The sequence below is a fragment of the Gadus chalcogrammus genome, chromosome 4 (genome assembly GCF_026213295.1).
Source record: "Gadus chalcogrammus isolate NIFS_2021 chromosome 4, NIFS_Gcha_1.0, whole genome shotgun sequence".
NCBI lineage: Eukaryota > Metazoa > Chordata > Actinopteri > Gadiformes > Gadidae > Gadus > Gadus chalcogrammus.
In genome coordinates this window covers 10340894-10355429 of record NC_079415.1, presented here as the reverse complement: position 1 = coordinate 10355429, position 14536 = coordinate 10340894, and the positions used below count along the sequence as shown (strand labels likewise).

At 44.9% G+C, this 14536-nt stretch overlaps 1 protein-coding gene across 1 annotated transcript in view; it reads left to right on the top strand.

The window, feature by feature from the left end:
* ric1 (RIC1 homolog, RAB6A GEF complex partner 1) overlaps positions 1 to 14536 on the top strand; it is a 40866-nt gene that overhangs the window by 8222 nt on the left and 18108 nt on the right. The window contains exons 3-4 of the mRNA XM_056588576.1: positions 11767 to 11846; positions 13455 to 13562. Coding sequence (XP_056444551.1) covers positions 11767 to 11846; positions 13455 to 13562 — 188 coding nt within the window. The remainder of the gene's footprint in view (positions 1 to 11766; positions 11847 to 13454; positions 13563 to 14536) is intronic.

Here is a 14536-nt window from a genome sequence, read left to right as displayed (position 1 = left end):
AGGTTTATAGCATGATAAAGTTTACTCGGGTAGTGTAACTGATTCATATCTCACAGAAAGTTGGGATATACAAATCCTCATGAGCAACAAGCAGCACTGCGCTCAAATACCCCCTTTCTCTATTGGGCAGAAATCAGACTCGTGCTGTTTCTCGCTCTTTTCATGTTTCTGCATTACTTGAGCACATACAGGTCAATTGGATTTTTCATACTGACAATTCCCCCATACAGGACTGCTTACCATACATTTGAATTCAGTGGGAAAGTTGTATCCATCGTAGTTGTAAAAGTGTTTCTCAAGCCCTGCTTTTGTTGATATGTGCGACAAATACTCCTACAACTATATGTACACCTATTTAACCAATAAACATCTGGATTTGCGGTCAACAAATAGCAGTTCAAATAACTCCGAAAACGGAAACCAGTGATTATCATGACATGATATCCACTAAGGGGCAATTCAAATTCTGTATAGACCCAGGTTTAGTTTTGTATGGCTCAGCGGGCCCTAGAGGCTGAGGGTCAACTGATTTTGTCACCCGGCACAAATGGTGTTCTGACCGTGGTCTAGGACCTGAAAGATGGTGACGGGTGGAGAGCGCAGGCTGAGGGCAGCCTTCCACGGAGGTGATTTGTAAGGTCTTGATGTGATGTTGTCAGGATGACCGATGGCCTCAGCAGCGTGACCGAGGCTTGAGCGTTTGTCCCCAACCCAAGAGCTGAGCAGATGTTGTGGTGCAGCAAGGCAGCCCTAACGGGCAGAGTAACCTGGCTCTGTCCCGCTGGCAGCGCGTGTTTAAACGTAGAGTGAGCTGTGTACCCATGTGGCGAGACTAACCTATAAAAGTGAAACCCCCTGTGGAAAAGCATGGCTAGATGGTCCAATGAGAGAGAAAATAAATTGGTTTTTAGTTTATACTTTGAAGCTATTATCAGAGCCTGCCTAGAGGGCCTGGAAAGTGGTGATAGAACAGCCATCTGCATTTTATTCCTAAATGATGGCTTGTTAGCGTGTTCACTTATTTATGCTGTGCTACTGCTAACATACTTTACCCTCTGTATTAACACTGTCGAAGGAAGTCTATTCATATTGAGGAATTTCACAAACACAGTAAAAAAAACTTGCCTTTGATTTCCTTTTTCTCATTAGACATGTCTAGTTGCATTTGACAAAGTTAAGTGAGAAGTTTCCACGTGTTTGGATGTTACAATAGTTCATTATGGCAGGTTGTGTAGTCAGCTGGTGCGTCTGAACGTTGACCTCTTTCTCATAAGGAAGTCGGCTGGCTGTGGCTGTTCTATACAAGGACCGGATTACAGTCAGAGAACCTAATCCAGCAACCTCGGCTGTTCTGCGTAGAAAAGGGGAAGTTATATTTCGAACCCCTGACTTTGATTTAATAAGCAAGTTAGTGGTAGCACTTTAAATGTAAACGTTGTCCCCTTTCCCCATGTATTTATACTTGCTCTACATTGTATAGGCTAGTTGCCGTGACGACCAAAAGCAGCACACCGTACCTGAGCTAACGATTTCTGATGAACGGTCTGAGCCACGAACATGAGATCCAGGTCACAAATTAGACGGGATTATCTTCTAGGTATCTCTCTTGTGATGTCACTCAACCCACCTCTTATGTCACACCACCGGTGTGCCAGTAAGGCGGGAAATATGAACCTCGGGTTTCCATCGACTGTTGCCATGACTACGGTCACTAGGGTTCCACATCTAGAGTTAGGAGGTTATATTCCTTCTGCTTGTGTGTGTGCGTGTGTGTGTGTTTTGGTGTGGGTGTTTTGCCGTTTTGTGTGTTGTAAATGTCATTGGGTGACGGATCACATACTGCGAGGGATAATGTATAAAAGATAGACTGTAGCGAACGAGGGAGGATGAAGATGTGAGGGCATTCCAGACAAAACAGCCCGATATCTCATCAGTTTTGTCATGCCTGCATCCGTTATTTATTTCTTCCAACTAGAAAACCCCATTAGCAAGACTATCGTGTTTCAGTGTGTGAACCCTGATGAATTAACGATACCAAGCCAAAACAAAAGCTTAAAGATTATTCATTATGTAGTCATTCTGAATGATCCCTTTATTCGCTAAAGAATGCCTGCAAAGCCTGTACCCCAATATAGTATCAAAAGAGTAACGCTGCAAAATAAGGGCCGTTTGTGGTTTAAAAATGCCAACACGAACCGATTATAGGGGTTGATTTTAGATTTGTGGAAAAAGCTTTAATACATGCAGACAGTCAGATCAGGTTCCAGCCCCCCCCCTCTCTCATCTCTCCATGAGGAGCCGTTGTCTCGCCAAGTGGCCCAGTCAGCAGATCTCTCAGAGGCCCTCTGAAGTCAATGTGATCCTCAACACTCTCGTAGGCCAACCAGCCCAGACCCGCATCAGGGGGGGTGCATCAAAACATACCACACATAGGCGGTAGCAGTTTCCCTCGAAACGCAGTCCATCAACTGTGTGTGTGTGTGTGTGTGTGTGTGTGTGTGTGTGTGTGTGTGTGTGTGTGTGTGTGTGTGTGTGTGTGTGTGTGTGTGTGTGTGTGTGTGTGTGTGTGTGTGTGTGTGTGTGTGTGTGTGTGTGTGTGTGTTCGCACTTGCGGGCGCTTTTGCACAGTGTTATGAGAGCAGCTAGACACAAGCAGCAAGTGCTTTTATCAAGTGCATCAAACGACGGCACATCCAAGGGAACGGCAGCCATCTCTTGTGAAGGCGCCCGCTGTGTTCATTCCCATTGGGGAGAGAAAGACGCAGGGGCCTGTGAATCCCAAAACAAGGCTGGTTGTCCTTGAGCTCGCCACAACAAGGCACAGACCCCCCTCTCCGGTCACCAGAGTGTGTACCTTTCCCCAAGGGCACGGCAAGCCCAGTAATGAGGGCAAACTGTGGGCCAGCCGGCAGAGGGTACAGAGGATTCACTGGGCAGAGACGGTACAGTGAATACACGTAAACGTATGCTCCAACAGACTCGGATCACTGGGGAAACGACTTTGTGGTTGTTTTATGCCAGCGGGAGATGCATTTATAATGTAGGCTGGAAGGTGACAACATGGCGTAAAAAATAGTGGAGGTGTGAAATATCCAATGAAACAAACTTGAATGTAAAGGCATGCGCATAAAGGTTTCAGTTCAGTTTTGTATAAGTTGGCGGAGTATTAAGCTGTAGCACCCTCCTCTCTTCTTTTTTCGCCCTCCCTTTCTTTCCTCTTGTTCCTTCCTCTCGGCATTCTCTGAAACTCCCATAATGTCAAGCCCTTCACAATCAGGCCAGAATGCACATGAATGAATGCTATGAATGTGTCTGGGGGAAAGCCATAACTCAGACGCTGTGCTTAGCCAAAGTAAAGCAAGGTGCAGGCCTGCGTTTAAAAATACCAGGCAAACCCCAGTCACTTCCTGGTTCTTGTGACCTTCCTCCGTGTGGTTTGGCTTCCTTAATTGCACTTTCCGTTGAAATGTCGTGCAGGGAAGCCACTCACAGCTGCAGCCGGCGTACGGATACATTGCCTGGGTTGGTTTCTATCACACAGGCCTATTTAGTGAAAATTCAAATGAACCGAGATCTGCTTGTACGATCTCTCGGATACACATCCACAATCCTAGTTTGCAGATATCTGTTTAATACTTTAAAATGCTAGCTTCCCCTGAGTTTTACCCCAGGCCAGGCTTTGAGGTGTTCCGGCAGGTTAGCAGTCTTGTTTTCTTTTGGGGGCGTATGTTTATGTTCTATTCTCGGGCTATTCTATTCTAGGTCAAAACACAGTTTGAGTTGGAATGCCCACTTCCCCACAGATCACTTTGCAAGGGATAAAATCTTCAAAACAATACAAAGAACCTGTATTTGTGTTACTTCTGTTGCCATCTCTCTTGGCTGAGGAGACTATTCCCCTGCTCATAACCTCTCAGTTCTGTAATTATTGGCAGCATATTTTTCTTGGTATTTCTGGGCATTCTGCAGTTTCTTTATGGGGCCATAATTATCTTTGCATATATAATCTTAGATACTTTAATCACAGTGTGCTAGTTTGCATATAGTTTTATATTATTATGGCATCAATCCAAGTAGTACTTCAGCATGTCCGCCAAACATCCGTCTACCCCATGCATAAACAACCATGCATCCAATGGATCTTTACGTAACTGGACGCTGGCCAGCTTCATCCACGGCGTGCGCTAAAGGTATTTAAATCAGCAGTGTCTAACATGGTACGCTTATGCACAGATTGTTAGGCTGGCATGGAGTCAGGCACGAGCAAACGCACACAGCTGTTATGTATGTGTAAATCCCATTGGACTTGACATTCCAGAGCCATAGCATAAGACCAAGGTCTTTGGTTGACCTTGCACCTCCCTTCTGACTCCATACCATACAGCTCGCACATGCCCTCTATCTTCCTGTCAAGACGTTGTGCTGAGCTGTGCGGTTAAGTGCCCAACATCCTTTTCAAGTCCAGTGCTGCAGCAATGTCATTCACTTTAATGCATGCATAATTCTCTGCACTCATAGAACGGTTCACTGGTGCGAGCTCCACTGCATGCGGGTGAAGCATGCCTACCGTCCTCTCTAGTGGGAGATGAGGTTGTCCTTCAGGGAAAGTGCTGTGAAAGTCCAAGGGCGGAGCAGGCAGGGATTTGAACAGCCGCCCCTTGATATGGACTTTCCTCAGGGCACTAAGTTGTTGCTGTATCACTATTACCAGGGTTGTCTGAGGGCTGGTGCTTTCTGTGAAATGGTGCTCTCTGAGTAAGTGTTTAGGTCTAGTGCTTCTGTGAGGACTGGCGTTTTTATAATTTCTAGCCGCTTATGAGGAAAATTGATTTAATAAGGACTAGTGGTTTCTGAGGACAAGTCAGCTGATGTCTAAGTAACAGTCTTTGAGTAATTGGATATAATGCAGATTTTAGTTTTAACTTTGTGATGGATTTTGAAAACCAGGCATCTTTTATTTTGCAAGCAATTCATTCAGATGCAGAGGCTTTGAATTACTGTTCATGGCCTGAAAGCACATTGTGGGAAACGTCTGTCTGCGTTGTTTTTTGTGATGCAAATAACCTAAATGAGCATATGGGTTTTTTCATTGTGATGCGTGAGGAACTTCATGTTTTATCACTTAAATCAGCAAAAACGGTGCAGATAAAACTAGTAGTAAATCTACAATAAAGCGCAGTGACACTGTGGTTCGTCAAATCGGTGACGAAAGCAATATTTGCTTTATTTACAAAATAAGTGGTCGGTATTTTTGAGGACTAATGTCTCCTGAGGACTGTTGTCTTTTGAGGACTGTTGTCTTCTGAGGACTGTTGTCTTTTGAGGACTGTTGTCCTTTGGGGACTGTTGTCTTTTGAGGACTGTTGTCTTTTGAGGACTGTTGTCTTCTGAGGTCTGTTGTCTTCTGAGGACTGTTGTCTTCTGAGGACTGTTGTCTTCTGAGGACTGTTGTCTTTTGAGGACTTTTGTCCTTTGGGGACTGTTGTCTTTTGAGGACTGTTGTCTTCTGAGGACTGTTGTCTTTTGAGGACTGTTGTCTTTTGAAGAGTAATGTCTTCTGAGTAACATTGCCCTTTGAGGACTGGCCCTTCATGTGGACGGGTGGATGTGGGGTCCTGGTGGTAAATAGGACGGGGACGTCACAAAAAGCAGGTTTGCTGGTTGAATAGTCCTCGTTGGAGCCACCAGCTGTTAGACAGATGCTTTGGCGCTCACAGCCGCCCTCCAAAGCCCAGTGGCTAACGTAATAACTATCCTAAACCACGACTAGGTCTATCTTTAGACTCGTGTGTGTGTGTGTGTGTGTGTGTGTGTGTGTGTGTGTGTGTGTGTGTGTGTGTGTGTGTGTGTGTGTGTGTGTGTGTGTGTGTGTGTGTGTGTGTGTGTGTGTGTGTGTGTGTGTGTGTGTGTGTGTGTGTGTGTGTGTCAATGTATTCATGTATGTGTCTCTCGTGTTGTTGTGCGGTAGCAGAGAGAGCGGGTCCCCCCAACGGCGAGCCTTCCCCTCGCTATTTTCCCCGTTTCCTGTGTGTCTTGGTCCTCATCCGAGACCAGACTGTTCCCTCTGTGTTCCGAGCTCGCTCCGTGACCTCAGAGCCGCCCGGAGGAGTCGGACTAGGGAAGCTGGGCCCAATCAACCACCACCGTCCCAAGTTACGCAGTACTGCTGTCGAGCAGAGTTTTCACTTTCCCAGCTAAAAATAAGTGTTGTTTATATAGTAAATATACAGAAGCGGTATCCATCCTTGTTTGGCGAAACAAAGTTTTCGGCTGTACCGTTATTATTGTCGTTGTTGGAAGAGAACAGTAGGTATGGAGACTAAATGTTCTCCTGGTTAGAATAGTTTAGTGCTACAGAAGATGGAAATAATAATAATCCTAATCCCTGAAAATCAGTCCGATGAGAATATGATATTGTAGAAAATATTAAAGTAAATTCACACCTTTTCTTAAATGTTCATATCGGCAAACATATACACCGATACCATTATATATGTCGGGCTCTATAAAATCAACTATACTGTATTGCTCGTCCTCTGAGATAATCACCCACATAAAAGACAATTGAAAATCTTCCTTATATAACATTCCGAACTGCTGAATCGGTATTCTCCATGGAAAACACACGGCTGGCCACTCTGCATACAAGCCTTAACGGAAAGAATTCCAAAGTCTTTCCAACTGTTGCTTCGCTTTCCTTTTCTCGCTTTCTACTTCTTCCATCAGTGCGACAACAGGACTCGGGTGCTGCCCTCTCATCGGTCCAAAAAAAAAAAAGGCTAGCATTCAAATGTAATTTCTAATGACTGAATGGCGGCGGGGTTAATGGTTTGGAACGTGCTACATTTGGGAAAGCCCTAATGAACCATAGTGTCATTTAGTAAGTAAAGACCATGTAGCGAATAGAAAGTTAGCCTGGGGAGTATCGTGTGTGTGTGTGTGTGTGTGTGTGTGTGTCTGTGTGTGCACCCCAACGTTCTAAACTGCGGCACCCACACGCGTTATCTCCCCCACTTCCTCTCGATCCTCCCCTGATCCCACGAGACTAGCCGAAGTCCCACTTATCATTGGCCCCTTGAACGCACCGTGTGAACCGCGCTTTCATGTCTCCGGAGGCATCCCGGCTCAACATGAAAGGCAGCGGGGTGTGGGTGGTGCGGTGTGGGGGCGGGCGTTAAAGGCAATAAAGACTACTGAAGTTTAGTTCAGACTCGCTTGCCAAAAAAGGGCTTCCCCTCCCTCCTTAAGTACTTCATGCTCTAATGCGCTTTCTTGCCCACTGTAACCGCCAAGACTTTGAAGATGCAGTCGACCACTAGTCTGTCCATATTACCTATACAATTGCCCCCTCCTCCCCCCAAATCCGTCTAGTCCAGTGCCAACACCTTTCTTAATGGAACATGGCCATGCAGGAAAAGGGATAGCGGCAGATGTACACGAGGCCGTCCTCTTCCAGTGAGCGATCACATGACCGCTGTCTCATTGAATGTGAAGGTTTTATGGGGTTTTATGGGACTGTAGCGTCAGTTGAAACTTGGTGAACGTTTGGCTCCCGTTCTACCGGGTCGCCTGTCGCAGAAGCGCCCGTGTGCTTACACAGCTCTTGATAATGGTGTGAAAGTGCTTTCAAATGGTGTGTTGTGTCAAAGACCTAATGTGCCTTTAATTGGTTATACTGTAATTAACCATGTTTTCTATTGTCTGAAGGATCATACAAGGCAAATATTGAAAACAAACACTGTTATGAGGACGGTAGTGTGCCTCACGCTACCAGAGCTGGTAGTGATGATGACAACTTGTTTCTAATATGGGTGGTTAAAGTGTTGTGCTGGAAGCTCAGTGTTGGATGTGTTTGCGTGACAGATGTCTTCTGCCTGTTCTGATGAGATGGTTGTTGGCGGGCGGGGGGGGGGCGCGAATCGGCAGGAACTTTACGATATTTAAAAACAATTTTTGAATGCTTGTAAGATACATAACGTGATTCTGCAATTATTTGTCCAATTTTTGTTCCTTGATTTTATCCTTTTTGTATACTTACAGTTACAGTTCGCCTTCTACAGGTTTTGTATTCCGGAAGCCAAAAATCGGGATACTCGGTTGTTTCGATATGCTGATTTTGGCAGAATCTGCTTTGTGCTGCACTCCCATATATTTGTACGTGAGGATTCAAACTCTTGATTCTTTCTCCTATAGTAGTCTTGTGGTGTTAGAACCCCGGGTAGTTCTCTGTCCCTCCTAAACCGGCTAGTGTGTGCTGCTGTGTGCAGCATACTTCTTAAACTGATTAATTTGTCGTAAGACATGAGCTTCATTTCCTCGGCTGGGATTTTGATTTAAAAGTCTGGTCGTGTGAGCTTGGCATTAGCAGCACAATAGCAGGAAGAGCATACACACCGTGACCCGCCCCCCTCGCCCCCACCTCTCCCGCTGCAACATCTCAATTATTACTCCTTAGTTTATACAATAAAGCACAGGGAAGCGGTGGGTGCCAAACAACATTGTCCGATGTTTGCGTTTGTCTTTCTCCATTGTACAGCAGTTTAAAAGGTCAGATTTTAGCCCGATGGGACAGCTCACAAGGGAATTGTTCATTTCGCTTCCAGATGCTGTTCGTTATCGAGGACAAAAAATTACATAAGCGTAAATAAATAACTAATTAAATAAATAAATGTAGGAATAAATAACTAAATTGCCTTTTTTTGTGTAGCAAAATGTATGCATATTTTTTCCTACATTTATTTATTTATTTATTTATTTATGCTTACGTCATTTTTTGTCATCCATATTCCGTTAGGGTGCGCTGGTGAAATTTGTTAGGGTTAGGTGAATATAAGAATAAGTGTTCTATAGCAGAAATGCAAGAGGTTTAATATTGCATGGTTCTGTGTGTGTTATATATTAGTGGGAGAGGGAGAGCCTTTGTGATGGTCTTGAGGTACTCCCTCAGAAGCGGACAGTAACAGCTTGGTTGGACTTGGCTGGCTGCTTCAGCCCACACACCGATGCTCTGAACGGTTTGTCACATCTCATCACTAATCTGTTGCGACCGTTTAACACCCATTTCCAATCCCTTGGCATGGAAAGGCATGTTAGATCATGTTGTTATTGGGATGTTTTCAAGCCGTTCGCAGCATATCCATCAGGATACTCTCTTGATTAGAGTGTGCGGGTTCCCAGACCCAAGGATCTGGGTTTGAAACGGTTACCGGTGTAACGGTAAACCCTGATAAAAATGTTGTCGGTAACAATTACCGTTTTCATTTCAAATAAAATTATTACCGCGGTGGATAACCACGCCCGCGGTGTGGAAACCGTGTGCTTAAATCCTTCCTAGCGCTTCATCCGCTGGGAAGGATTCTCCTGAGTCTCCTGAAGTTGCCGCGCAGGCGCACAGTGTAGCCTACAACATAAGGTTTTTAAGTTTCGATGTGCATTTCTGGCAAAAACACTATTCAATATTCGCTGAGAAGTATTGTAATAATTTTCAAAAATCTGTCAATCAAGAACCCCGCACGCATGCACACACGCACCTCGGATACACGCACACACAATGAGACAGGGAGAGGCTTTTATGATTTGTATGCAATCAATCTGTTTATTTCAACGTGGGCTTAGGCAGATAGGCCTACATGCGCCGAAAACAGGTCGCTATTTATTTATTATTTTACTGAACACAGCCTACATGACGGTGAAGTAGACGCGTCAAGAAAATAACTTCACACGGTGTGTCTTTTTACAATTTATTTGTTACCAGCATTCAAAGTGTTGATCAGCAGAGAAATAGTCCGGCAAAGACGTTGACGTGACGTCGCTTAGCAACCGAGGACGCTGGGGTTGATAAGTAATCGGACCACTTGCGGAGTGATACGATAGAAATAAAAATAACTTTCCTTGACAGCCGTCATTATATGCTTAGGAACGGTGAATTATCAAAAAAATATTCATGAACGGAAGTTGTGAAGGCCCATGTAAGTGAACAGAGCGTTCAACAGCATTGAAAAGAGCCGTGTAATAAATAACAATGGTCATATTCATTATTCGATATTCTACGTGACTCCAACTATTTTATATTTATTTTTTGTATTTAAAAGTACCGCGATAATACCGAAAACCGGGATAATTTTGGTCTCAATAACCGTGAGGTTCAATTTTCATACCCTTACATCCGGATTCCCTACCCCTACTTACTCATTAATCTCATGCATTACAAAATTAATAGTAATTGCTGTAAAACGGTAATAATAGATTTCTCGTCCACTTAATGTCATTAGATCTTCTGCATGTTTTTATGCAAAAGATTCCCCCCCCCCCTCTTGGCCTTTGGAGGTGTTTTGCAGCCTCGTATCTGACTCCTTTGTCTCTGTGTCTCGCTTTCGCTCTCTGTCACTCTATCTCTTGCTCTCTCGCTCTCTCTGTCTGTCTATCTCTGTCTGTCTATCTCTGTCTCTCTGCGCCTCTCTCTCTCTGTCTCTCTCTGTGTGTGTCTCTCTCTGGCTGCATCCGCTCCCTCCTAGCCAAGTGTCCCCTGTGGATCCATTTAGCATGCCAAACCCTGCCCCTCCCCTTGCCCCCCAGCCCCCCATTGGCTCTCTCTTCTTCTTCTTCTTCTTCTGCGGTCCACATTTTGGCCAGAGCCATGGCAGTGTGTTGTCAACCTGCCATCGATGATGCGCACACGTGTAAAATGTCACAGGTTATCCCAGGACATTGGCACCGGGCCTCCAGGCGACAATGCCGGTACATACATACTCAATGACATTGAATTTACGTTCCCAATCTGTTAGGTTTTGTACCAATTTTGTTTATGTTTGAAAGTATTGGTAGCGTTTTGGTTCGTATTTGAGTGTTGGCGTTAAAGATTTGATGTTGTCGTGTCGGTTATTGTTGACTGAACAACAGAGCGGCTGTGGTCTTTGGTTCAGGGACTCTGACGTCGGACTGGACGTCAGACTGACGGACTGGAATTGGTCTCAGGTGTCAGCCTCCAGGCCCAGAGTTCAGATCTGTCTCAGATATGGCCTTCAACTCAATTTTGTGGTGTCTTTGTGTGTCTGTAGTGTGCTTGGCGTGTGATGCTATTATCTATGGTTGGCTTTCGAGTTTATTTGTATTTGATTTGAATAGTCACGACCACTTTCTGAGTTCTTTTAATTTTTTTTTCATTGTTTGCCACAAGTTGCACCAACCCTTTAGAGGCAAGGCCGGTTACACTACATAAGCCGTTAGTACAATGACTTTATGCTAATCCATATAGTGGTTTCCGCCAAACCCCACCCCAAATTAGCATAATAGTTTAATCGCTAAAATTGCTTTGGCAGTCACGGGGAAGTTTGTTTGGTGAAACATAAAAGATTGCCATATCATGGCTGCGTGTGTAAGTCCCATTAAGGCTCATGGACAGATACCAGGTCCACAAGGAATTCATTCCCCATTTAATTAAATCTTTTAGCTCAGAGCCAAGAGCCATGCAGAAAAAGACCTGTAAGGACAGACCTTTTACATCTACCACGCCTCATTAAGCCACAGTGAAAACAGGCCCATTCACACTCTCTCTGTCAAGCATCCATAACAAGCTACGGACATTATGTCAGTTAATACTTTCTGACATTCCTCCTTCTCTACCCATCATTTCCTTTCCTTTATCATTAATGTGATAGTGTTACAGAATCTAGACCTACCTGTAGGCTGTGCAAACATTGGTGGGTTTGAACCAACGTGTGGAAGACATCTTTGGAAATGCTAATCATTATGCTTCTCTGTCCTCAGGCCTCTAATGGATACATCCTCCTGTTTGATGTGCTGGGAGGACAAGAGGACAAATACCTCTATGAGGCCGTCTACCCAAAGTGAGAGACACACACACTTCACTCACTCACTTTCTCACTCTCACACTTGACTCTCACACACAAAGGAACACGTGGAGGCTAAGTACTGTTTTGGTGTATTTAAATGCAGGTTGAATGGCTACCTCTACTATATGCAACAACAAGCAAGGCACTTGGAAGCCAACTATTCGTTATAATATACCGCTTCCATTATTCTTAAAATAAATAGAACTCTTCCCTCTTCATCTGTTTTTAAATAAAAATCAAAGTATTTATGTCCTGTAGCCTTTTAAAAACATGACAGTTGGAACACTAAATAGGGACATTTGGGATGTGTTTAAAAACATGATTTTGCTGCTACCCATGCAAAGGGGATGCGAACACGATATCCACTGGCTACACAAGCTGGTGCAGCAGATGGTTCCTCCATACTTTCTGTTCTCTTGTAAATGTTCCAGTTCATTGAAATTCAGGGGAAAATGGGCGATTAGCCAGAGAATCACGACATATTTACTGCATATACATGTACTAAATGAACAATAACAAGAATACTATGTCATTTCATTGATGCCAGATACACACTCTGACTCCAATTATGTTTTGGAGCGCACTTTAGCAAGGATAAGCAAAATTTAGCAAAATAAGGATCTAGATATGAAGCATATGATCATCTTGTTTAGTTTTGTTCATGACCTGTCTGCGATGCCTGTGGAACCCTCCCTGAGCAAAGGGAGAGATAAGATATGGTCCATGTACGGGTCCATGTTTGGGCCTGCTTGTAGACTCAACAAGACGTTTCTCAGACAAGTCTGGACCTGAGCTCAACTTTCCCCTAGCCTTAACTGAGTGAACTCAAAGAACTTTCCTCAGTGTTGCATGGGGCGAGGATTCCATTAATACGTCTGTTTGAGTTAATGTTATCTTTTAAATTGTTGTTAACATGTTTGTACATATGTAGGTAGCAATCTCTGTTCCACAATGTAGCGTGTGGCTAGAATTGCATTCAGATTGAATCTCTTACCTCAAAACCATAATATAGTTAAGTGTGTGTGTGTGTGTGTATTTAGATTGTCATGACGTCAATTATGTCAATAATTAAACGTCTGTTTCAGCCTGTCTGCGGTCCCTGTGCAATTAGCCAATCACATGCAGGCCAATCCCACATTCCTCTCGGCCGAACAGAGAGCCACCGTGATCCCTTCCTCAATTTCTGTACAAACAAGGAAACCTGGTTCAGGAGGACGCTCCAAGCCCGCCGTCGACTTCCATAGGGTGTTTGCTTGTTGACATGTCTGCCCATAATGCAGGCCGGCATTGATTTACAATAGCCAACATACCGTCATGTCCATTTGCACCCATGATTACCTACCCTGATGTCAGATAAAAAGTAAAGGTCAGACTACTATGTTTGCCTGGAAGGTAATAAACGTACATGCATATAGGAAATAAAGCACAATATATGGTGTTTATTACTCATTGACGTGTCGTGTGTGTGTGTGTCGTGTGTGTGTGTGTGTGTGTGTGTGTGTGTGTGTGTGTGTGTGTGTGTGTGTGTGTGTGTGTGTGTGTGTGTGTGTGTGTGTGTGTGTGTGTGTGTGTGTGTGTGTGTGTGTGTGTGTGTGTGTGCAGAGGGAGTCCCCGCGTCAAGGTGACGCCTGGTTATAAGCAGGAACAGTGTGCTCCTGCTCTGACCCTGGAGATGAAGAAACCTGTGGACCTGGAAGCTCCCATCACCAGGTACACCCATCATAACTCACCATCTGTCTGTCCCCTCACTATCTGTCTGTCTGTCTCTGTCCCCTCACTATCTGTCTGTCTGCCTCTGTCCCCTCACTATCTGTCTGTCTGTCCCCTCACTGTCTGTCTGTCCCCTCACTATCTGTCTGTCTGCCTCTGTCCCCTCACTATCTGTCTGTCTGTCCCCTCACTGTCTGTCTGTCTGTCTGTCCCCTCACTATCTGTCTGTCTCTGTCCCCTCACTATCTGTCTGTCTGTCTCTGTCCCCTCACTATCTGTCTGTCTGTCTCTGCGGTTACCGCGGCAACGAACAAACCAAAGACATTCCCCACCCGGAGGGTAATGTTTTAAAGAGCACGACCTGTTACAATTAGCAACTAAAATTACATCACCACACCTTCCCTTCGGGAAACCAATGGAATGGTGGGGGTTGGGAGGGCTCTCGTTCCAGACGGGGCTCTGAACCAATGGGATGGTGGGTCATGTGAGGGCTCTGGTTCCAGACAGGGCTCTGAACCAATGGGATGGCAGGTCCTGTGAGGGCTCTGGTTCCAGACCGGGCTCTGAACCAATGGGATGGCAGGTCCTGTGAGGGCTCTGGTTCCAGACAGGGCTCTGAACCAATGGGATGGCAGGTCCTGTGAGGGCTCTGGTTCCAGACAGGGATGGGTGGGGTGGGGGAAGAGATTCCACTGGACTTACAAGTAGAGCCCACCCTGGCTTCTCCTATTACTCAAGTGATGCACTCACCTTTATTAAAATATCCCTTTTCTAAAACGAGTCCCTTAATTAAACACAGAGAAAGAGCAACGAGACGCAGCCTTTTATGTTGAACGCAGACGTGCCTTTTATTAAATCACTTTCACCGTGACCCCTACTTTGTGATCCGTCTTTATAAAATCCAAACGCAACAACAGTCATTATTTATCCCGAGGTTCTTGGATCTCGCAGCCAAGTTATGTCATCTCTGTAGC